Source organism: Bombina bombina, chromosome 6 (assembly GCF_027579735.1).
Source record: "Bombina bombina isolate aBomBom1 chromosome 6, aBomBom1.pri, whole genome shotgun sequence".
Lineage (NCBI taxonomy): Eukaryota > Metazoa > Chordata > Amphibia > Anura > Bombinatoridae > Bombina > Bombina bombina.
In genome coordinates, this window is record NC_069504.1 from 899311681 (window position 1) to 899321956 (window position 10276).

At 36.5% G+C, this 10276-nt stretch overlaps 1 protein-coding gene across 1 annotated transcript in view; it reads right to left on the bottom strand.

Moving 5' to 3' along the window:
* Window positions 1-7809, bottom strand: part of PIAS1 (protein inhibitor of activated STAT 1) — a gene marked incomplete in the record, with an annotated part of 380233 nt that extends 372424 nt beyond the window's left edge. Inside the window, 1 exon segment of the mRNA XM_053719576.1 lies at window positions 7749-7809. Coding sequence (XP_053575551.1) covers window positions 7749-7772 — 24 coding nt within the window.
* Between the last annotated feature and the right edge of the window lie 2467 nt (window positions 7810-10276).

Genomic DNA, 10276 nt, shown 5'->3' on the forward strand with positions numbered 1-10276 from the left:
TTACACAAAAATGAAATACTTTTATAATGGTAGTGAATTGAAAATTGTGCATTCTCTTTATATGCACACTTTTTGAGACACCAGATCCCCCCCCCCCAAGCATGTGTGAGATTCATAGTATACATTTAAAATGTCTGATTTGCTGATGGCTGTTGCATAATACAGGGGCAAGAAAATGGAAGGATTTTGAAATTTGTCACGAAAAAACAAAACAAACACCTTCTGCTCATTTGAAATCCATAATATGTGCTATTGCATTCTCTTTTAATTATTATGTCATTTTGGTGCTTTAACTTGAAAGGAAACAAAAAATGTATAGACCTTATATCATAATGTGAACAATTTTAATAGCATGACCATGACACTAGACAAGAAGCTAAATCACTGCTTACTTCTAAAAATAATACTGCCAGCTTACAAAAAGAGGAAGTCCAGATACTGGGATTAAGAGGCTGTATATATAGTTCAAGAAACGCTGTGGGTGAATCTAATAAACCACTAATTACACTTGTGATGCATAGCAGAGGCTTATGACATCAGCTTTTGTACAACAGGTTACAAACAATCTAATAATGTGGCCATGAGTCATAAAAGTAAACACTACACACAGTCAAGACCTAATGAATTTAACCCTTTCGTGACAGGGTTAAAGTGTCTACATCGGAACACCTGTTCCGATGTAGACAAATTGAAACTACGCGATCGTGCATACGATCGCGAGATTTCAATTATTGGATCGCATCTGGGGGGCGTCCCTACAACCCTAGGAACGCCCTCCAGACCGCGATCAAGTCCTTGAAGCGCAGAAGGCTTCAGGACAGCCGTTTGATATGACGTTCTATTCCGTCATAACGGCTTTAAAGCCCAGTGTAAATATGACGGAATAGAACGGCATAACGGCGTTAAAAGGTTAAACATAAATTTGATTGGGGGAGCTACTTAGATATGTAGTACTTTTATGCTTACCCAGTAAAATGGTAATGGACAAAAGGATAAAAATGCATATAAACACACACAATTGCATTAACAGAATGGTGATTTAAAGGACCAGTAAATACAGTAGATTTGCCACAAGCAACACATGCATAATAAAAAGACAATGCAAAAGCACTTGGTCTGAAATTCAAATTAGTAGATTTTTTTTTTCTGACAATTTTTAGTTATATCTATTCCCAATCCTCCTGAATCATGTGACAAGCCATCAGCCAATCACAAATGCATATGTATATTCTGTGAATTCTTGCACATGCTCAGTAGGAGCTGGTGACTCAAAAGTGTAAATATAAAAAGCACATTTTGTTAATGGAAGTAAATTGTAAAATTGTATGCTCTGAAGTTTAATTTTAACTTGAGTGTCCCTTTAACACCTTGCTTGCCAAGAACATAATGTAACCAAGGTTTTAAAAGGACATTTGAAAGCAAATATTACACACACCGATGACATAATATATTTGCATTAACCCTCACAAAATGGTTAAAGGGCTATTTAACAGCAAATTATAGTTAGAACAATGTGATTCAACGCCCAAGAATAATATGCAACTGTATTTTTAAAAATGATATTAGTTGTTTAAACACTGAAGATCTGAGTTTAACGGTTTTGTTTCTATAGAGCAATGAGCTTTATGCTGGAACCTAGGTTTTCCCCATTATCTCTTATGCTGAGTACAATTAGAGACAAAATATAAAAAGATAAGGAGTATGCAAAAAATGCTTTGTGGAACATAGGATTTTAAAAGTAACTAAAAGGGTTTCTATAAAGCCTCGTTTGCACACTTACTGCTTTATCTATGTCAATAGATTAAATTACAGAAAAAGACGAGAAAATAAAGTATATTGCCGTCTTTCCTAAACATAATTGGATATTTTATATTATAATCTCAAATTATTAATGTCCCTTTAAACACAGGTAAAACTGCAGAAAACGGAATTAAAGAAATCAGACATATGAAGTAAATGTTGATTCTTTTGACCCTTCCTCAAAACCACAGCAGCTCATAAATGGCTCCTATTGCCAAGATATGCAAGCTCTGCTTTGATACTGAATCGCAGTTTTATAAAGGTTGTTCTGTTACAGAATTAATCTCTTTATATGAGCACTACAGTCAGAAATGTTGATGTCTTTGTATCACAAACACCTGTCCAATAGAGTCCTTACAGCAGAAATTAAACATTTGGTGTCTCATCAAAAAACAGATTATGAGCAGCCCATGACAAATGGGGTCAACTTATACTATATAGAAAACTTCTGCAAGACAGACTACATGATGCAGATAAACTTGTACAACAGAAATAAGCCTACTACTTAGAACATAAACAGAAAAAAAAATGCATTATATATTGAACCCTGCAAAAAACACAAACCACCAAGATTACTATTACCTGAAAAATATGATAGTTAAAAGGGGAAAATGACAGTGTACACAGGCAAGCAGCAGATAAGAGTTCATTGTGTTGAAAGCTCCTGAATGAACACCTTAAAAATGGGCTGGACTCCCATGCCCCACTACGATGCCGATTTCTGCCACTGCCTCCTGTACACACAGCTTTTCTTTAACCAAAAATAGGGAACAGAAATTGGAAATAAACGTTGAATTTTCAACAGGCAAAAACAGCCATTTCAAATGACAAAAGGAGCTATTTATAAATTTAAAAGGGACATTATACACTCATTTTTTTCTTTGCATAAAAGGTTTTGTAGATCTATTTATATAGCCCATAAATTATTATTTTACATGTATAGTTTTGCTTATTTTTAAATAACATTGCTCTTATTCTTAGACTCCTAACCAAGCCCCAAAGTTTTATGAGAATACCGTCAGCTACCTTCTCCAGCTTGCTCCTGTTTGTGTAAAGGGTCTTTTCATATACAAAAGACGGGGGGGGGGGTCTTATTTCCCACTTGCAGTGGGCTTTTCAACAGAGCTTCTAAGTAAGTTTTTAAACAGTTTTATACTGGATTTTTATATCAGTATATCGTATTCTTTATAGTAGTGTCTATTACATGCAGTTATTTGAAAATTAGCTTATACTGTCCCTTTAATAAACCACAGTAGGTAGTGTTTCAGTGTGAACATGTTAAAGGGAACAACATTACACATTTCAGAAGTTTACTACATCAATAAACTAAATAATTATATATATATATATATATATATATATATATATATATATATATATATATATATATATATATATACATATACATATACATACATACATACATTTTATTTTTTAAAAATTTAAATATAATCAGCAATCATGAACCAAATTGCTGAAGATATGCATAAAAAGTAAATTGTGTTTGTTTTGCAATCCAGGGACATTCCTTTGATAAGCCTTTTCCTTATCTCCCCTGCAATGGCTAGTTGCGGACAGATAAAAATGAGTTACAAATACTGGCCAAGTCATCACTGTAAATTGTTAGAGAAGCAGAACACTGACTCTATAAGAGAACCCCCCTCCATTATCAGAGCCAAATTACAGAAAAAGCTATTAAAGGCGCAGTCAACCCAAAAAATGTTATTGCTTAAAAAGATAGCTAATCCCTTTATGAACCATTCCCCAGTTTTGCATAACCAACATGGTTATATTAATATACTTTTAACCTCTGTGATAACCTTGTATCTAAGATTTTCATAGCCCCTGATCACATTAATATTTATTTATTATCTATTAACTTGCATTTTAACCAATTAGTGCAGTGTCAGCCACAACAATGGGAGAGAGCACAATATTATCTATATGGCCCACATGAACTAGCAGTCTCTTGTTTTTTTAAAAAAAAAAAAGTCTGTCTATAGTGGCTTAGAAACAGACAGAAATGTACAGGTTTAAAATGTTATAAAGTATATTAATATAACAATGTTGGTTGTGCAAACCTTGGGAATGGGTAGTAAAGTCATTATCTATCTTTTAAAATAATTGGTATTGACTGTCCCTCTAAGATAATATGTTATATGACAAATGGCCCCTAGGGTCAAGATATGCGAGCTCTGTTTTGCTTCTATTTATGCTTACAGGGACATGAAACCCAAAACTTCTCTCATGATTTAGATAGAGAACACAATTTTAAAAGACATTTCCAATTTACTTCTTTTGTCCAATTTACTCAGTTCTCTAGGGATGCTTTACAGAAAGAAAAAACCAACACATACCTAGGTAGGCTCGGGAGCTAGCTGCACCAATAGGCCTTTCCGTTAGCTTACTGATGTGTTCAGTTAGCTTCCAGTAGTGCATTGCTACTCATAAACCAAAAGGATTCCAAACTGATAATAGAAATACATTGGAAAGTTGTTTAAAAGTGTAAGCTCTGACTTTTGAAAGGAAAATATGGGCATCTTGACACTTTCATTTTCTTTTGGGTTACAAATAAATGGCTCATATCCTGTTAAAGCGTACAGCAAGGCAATATAGAATAGAAAACACTTAGCCACCTGGAACAAGAGGACAAGAAGCTTTACAATCCATCACTACATGCTGAGCACAGACACTGACCTTTTTAAATTTTAATATAGTACCTAAATTTTGTAGCAAGTGCCAGGGGCCGACACAGATTTACAACCACAGACAATTTACTTGTCAATTTAACACAGGAAAACATCAACAGCAGCATGGGGTCAATAGGAAGTGGCAATGGTAATGACACACTATACATGAATAGGGTGGAATTACATATCAGGCAATAGAGAGCATCTTTTGAAGACCACATTAGGTCTGACCACACACACCATAGGAGGCAAACTGCCTTATCTCTTCCCTAGTATAATGGGGGAGGGGGAGAGAGGGGGAGGTGAAGATAAGTGGAAGAAAGCACAAGAAAGGATAGTGCAGAAGCAGGTAATTCCTTCACTACACAGAAAGGAAAGTGTGCAGGAAAAGGACAGTATTAGCAGGGCCTGATAAATTAATTTAAAATTTAGGAACATGGATCTCGTAGAACTAGCTAGAAGCTTATTGTTAAATTATACTGATGTTTATAGCTATATTTGGGCCAATCTAAAAATAAAAAATTACAGTAAACAACTGCTCCCTGGATTTCTTAAGCCCTCTAATGTACCTGATTACATTAAAGATACTTCAACAACCTGTCCCCGGGGCCCCCAGCGATCATTGTAAATTGACATACACAGTTTTCCTTTTATGATTCAGATAGAACATACAACTCTCCAGTATTCTTCTATTATCAATTTCTCTTGTTCTCCTTAGTTGAAAAGCAGGAAGGCACATTCAGGAGTGTGCATGACTGCAGAACTATATGTCAGCAGTTTTGCAACATTATTCATTAATAAGAACACTAGATGGCAGGACGTGTGCACGTTACCTATGTAGATATCTCTTCAGAAAATAACACGAGAACAAAGCAAATTTAATAGAAATGGGAACATTTTTAAAAACGGTATTCTCTATATGAAAAAGAAAAAAAAAATATGTGCGTTTCACATCCCTTTGGCTACCCATAACTGAGCAGCAGTCCTTTTGGGTGAACACATTACTTATATTAAAGACACATAAAGGAGCAATGATTTAACGTACTGATGTGCTAAATGACCATCACTGAACTATTGCTTGAACAGAGCTGTGTTTGTAACCCTAACAAAATGGCAACACACACAATTTAAAGCAATAATTAAAACAAAAAAAATTCAAATCTGGTTCGGAATTTAAGCAATATTTTACAAGATCACTTGTAATGAAGATGTACTGCAACTTACTTTTTAATCTAACCGTGTCATTCTAATACCCGCTCTCCAGCCACCCACTTCAAACTTCATTTTTTGGTGAGCCAACAGATGATTGGAAAACAATTTCAAACCTTTAGCTCACAAAAATGACGAGTTATGAAGTGGGCGGCAAAAGTGTGGGGTATTAGAATGGCACAGTGGGATTAAAAAGTAAGTTACAGTGCATCTTCAATACAAGTGACCAATTAAAGTCCATCTAAAATATTGCTTAGATTCCACACCCAATTTTAAAACATGTAAAGTTTACCATCACTTTAAAGGGACACTGAACCCAAATTTTTTCTTTCGTGATTCAGATAGAGCATGCAATTTTAAGCAACTTTCTAATTTACTCCTATTATCAAATTTTCTTCCTTCTCTTGGTATCTTTATTTGAAATGCAAGAATGTAAGTTTAGATGCCGGCCCATTTTTGGTGAATAACCTGGGTTATTCTTGGTGATTGGTGGATACATTCATCCACCAATAGAAAAGTGCTGTCCAGAGTACTGAAACAAAAAGCTTAGATGCCTTCTTTTTCAAATAAAGATAGCAAGTGAATGAAGAAAAATTGATAATAGGAGTAAATTAGAAAGTTGCATGCTCTCTGTATCACAAAAGAAAAAACTTGGGTTAAGTGTCCCTTTAAGTCAGCTCTTGACAAACTGCTGGTCCAGAACTAAAATGTAAACTTGTGTTTAGTCACCAATAACCGGCAATATTTAGTTCAGGATCAGTAACATAGTTGATCCATAGCAAACTTAAATTTGTTAAACATAATTACATACAAGCAATGATAAAAACGTTTTAACAGTTTTATTGCTGATCTTAAATGTCCCTTTATACTTGTCATATCAAAAAGCATGAAAGAAATCACATAGGTTCCTTGGGTTAATCAATATCCACTTGCCTCCACACAATTACCACTTCTTTTACAACCATGCCATGAAGCTAGCTTTAAAATATGTCCCTAAACCTTACAATTCAGAATAACTCCTGTTTCTATCGCAGATCACCCTGTCCTCATAGAAAACATTTGTTTTAGGTAAAAGTATCATCAGTTTACTTAGACCTTTACAGTAGAGCTTGACAGTACAATATATAAACAATCTAACGTGTATACAAAATGTACTCAGAGTTATCTGCAGGTAGGTTTCAATGAAACCTGGAAAATAAGAGATTAGCCAGTACGATTAATGTATGCATAAATCTTGTTTTTATTTTTCTTAACACAAGTGAAACAGGAAATATGATAAATTGTGTCAGCCAGGATAAGAGTGTCTACAAATAAAGATCTAAAACATTTGTACACACTGCACATGTAGTCCCTTACAATAGGCCAGTTTCCCTTTACACACACTGAAACTAAAGCACCATAACACAGTACTGTTATCCACTAGTAAAAGGTTCAAATCCCCCGCTTTCGTCTCAAAACTCCTTTCACTTTAACCCACAACAAAACCTACCGTGACTATCTGGTCCCCTCGATGCTTACATCACGGATGTAACTCTGCTTTAGCACTTCGAGCGCAGCTGTAGCTTTATAAAAAGCAAATGCATCAAAGATGCCCACAACAATCGTAAGGCCTATTACATCGGACACCTACGCTATTTGGTTCCAATTCTAAACACATTAGATCAGTCCACCGGTTACTAGCTAAATATAGGACAGACTTTATGTTGACACAAATAAACAGCACCATCCTATGTGTACAGACAACACTGCTAATTCCTGCTTACATTCAATAATCGGTTTTCTGTCTCACATATGTGACACTGCGCATTAATCCCCCTGTGCTCTTCTCACGCATCCCGGGTCAGCCCATCTGCCCCCTATCCACCCCGGCCCCCCTCCGGACAGCACCAACAATAACACTGGCCGCTCCTTTCCTTCTTACTCCCAACTCGGCTCCGTCCTTCACCTCTATATATTCTACATCCCCTCGGCCCTCCAAGCCCGAGCTCCCAGTTCCCCACACCTCATGCAAAGGGAGATCCCGGCCGCGCAATTCCAGCTGCGCTTTACCTTCAGTTCCGCACTATCCGCCATCTTGCCGCTCTACGCGCAGGCGTAATGAACCCGCCGCGACGTGCTTTCGAAACGCTGCGTTACGTCACCACGTAATATTTCAATATAAGCGCCAATAGTTTGGAGAGTTCATAGCTGTGAACTGAATTTTGGGAAATGCTTTATGCTGTTTTCTTTGATAGATTGAGGCGGTGTTTATATAAACGTGTTTTCATTGACACATTTTAGTGACGCAGACCTTGCCTTCTGTTTAAGATACAGGTCTTTTCCAGGCAGCTTTTGCCTTAAAGGAACATTGTACACTAGATTTTTCTTTGCGTAAACATTTTGTAGATGATGCATTTATATATCCCATCTGGGAGTGTTTTTTGTAACAATTTATAATTTTTGCTTATTTTTGTTTTTTTTAACCTGCTGTTTTTTTTCATACTCCTAACCAAGCCCCAAAGCATGAGATTCCTGCTTGCTCCTGTTTGTGTAATCTGGCTTTTCATATGCTGGGAAGTGGGGTGAGAAACTGAGAGCTTCTAGTTTTTAAAAGGTTTTATACTGGATTTTCAGATCAGTATCTGTGCATATTCTTCTTTATAGTAGTGTCTATTACATGCAGCTATATGAAAACTGGTTTATACTGTCCCTTTTAGTTCTTTTGTGTAAAAAAAAAAAAAAAAGATGTTTGTGGCTTTCCCCATGTTGCATTATTATTCTCTCTGGACTGTAGATATATTTAATTTTATTTCGCTGGAGTGTTTAAAAAAATGTACTTTTCACTGTCTCTCAATGTTTGAAAATGATTAACCAAACTAGTATTTAAAAATATACATTATCTTAGGAGACAAGATTACAGTACAGACTAATACATTATTTTGTTTTCTAATACAGATGTGGTATGCTGACCCTTTGAGTGTCCGTTCTCAAATAGCAGGTTGGCAGTCTTTACAGGTTAGGAGCCTGTCCACCCAATTTTGCAGGTGTCACTTATTAATCACTCCGGAAAAACATGTTTTTGTAGTGTTCTCCACAAAAATTTTGCAAACCGACGCAGCATTATGAAGTAGCCCGGTGGGGGGGTGGGCAGTGTATTCTTCTCTGAGGAAGAACACTTTGGATGATTTAAAGGGAGGTTAAACACTATTACTGCATTATTCTACAGTCTTCTAACAGATTAGCATACCAGCCATTATATTAGAATACAGTGTTGGCTGTAATTGTTTTTCAGTGGTCAAACACCACTCACTACTTTCCTTATTTGGAGGAGCCAATCCAGACTTGAGTCTATAGCCAATTGGTCGTGTCAACAAAATATCAGGTGTTTGGCTTCAGTAAAAATAATTATTAACAAAAACTGATTATTAGGAACAGCTGTGTGAAAAGGTTAAAGTGAAGGTCAATTTTGACGAAAAAGTGTCTTGTTTTTAATAATCCTATTAAAAACAAGGGCACTTTAATAAATCAAAATTGACATTTCAAGCGTTTTCTGCAAAAATTTACCTTTTAATCCTGGCAGCCGCTCCATCAATTCCCATGGCCGCCGGCAGCCTCTGCTTACGTCAGAAATGATGATGAATCCGGCTTCCTCCAATCACAGCGTTTTCCCCCACCCGTGGGGGGATCATGGCCTGAGGGAACGCCCTGATTAGATTAAGCCGGATTTATAATTTTGGACCCGTGAAGAGGACTTGCGACGGGCAGAGGAAGTGCAGCAGCGGCTCTCAGGATTAAAAGGGAAGTCTTTGAAGAAAACTCTTGAAATGTCAATTTTGATGAATTAAAGTGCCCTTGGTTTTTAATAGGATTATTAAAAACCGGGCACTAATTTGTCAAAATTGACCTGCACTTTAAACTCTGAAGCCTGCTGTTTGCTTTTTAAGTTTTCAGGACTAAATTACAGGAAATCAAGGCAAAGTAATCAATACATGTTTTAGATTGCTATTTACTTGCTTTTTCAGTAAAATACTGTTTGCTCCACTTCTTTCAAGAGAGGCTGGAGTATCTCAATTAAGGGACATTAAACTGCTGGACAAAACAGCATGTTTACTACGCACTTTGCTTTTGGGTTTTCTGCAGTTCTATTCAAAGCTGTTCTCCTATTTTAACCCCTTACTGGTGTCACTAGTCAAGTACCACATCTTTATTCCTGGCACCACCATCTACTTTTACTCTGTTACAGAAGCAGTGCACATTCACAGATCCGTAATACCACCAGCTTTTTGATAGCTGTATTATGTGTGTGTGTTACTGACACAGATCAAGAATATACTGTCACTGCAGGCACCAGAAAAAATTTCACAGACTGCTTCTATAGAGAGTTGTTAATTTAGCTAAATAACCAGTTGCACATCTACCTCTGCTGATTACTTTATTCAACCACACAGTACTGGATTCTGCCAATAGGAAGCACCAGCACTAAGCACTCCCACCTCTTCTCTGGCCACTCTGCATGCTGGTGGATGTAGTTTCAATTTATGGCCCAGGAAAGATGCAGTTGGTTGCATGGCGATCAGTGCTGTAAACTCTCAGGAGGC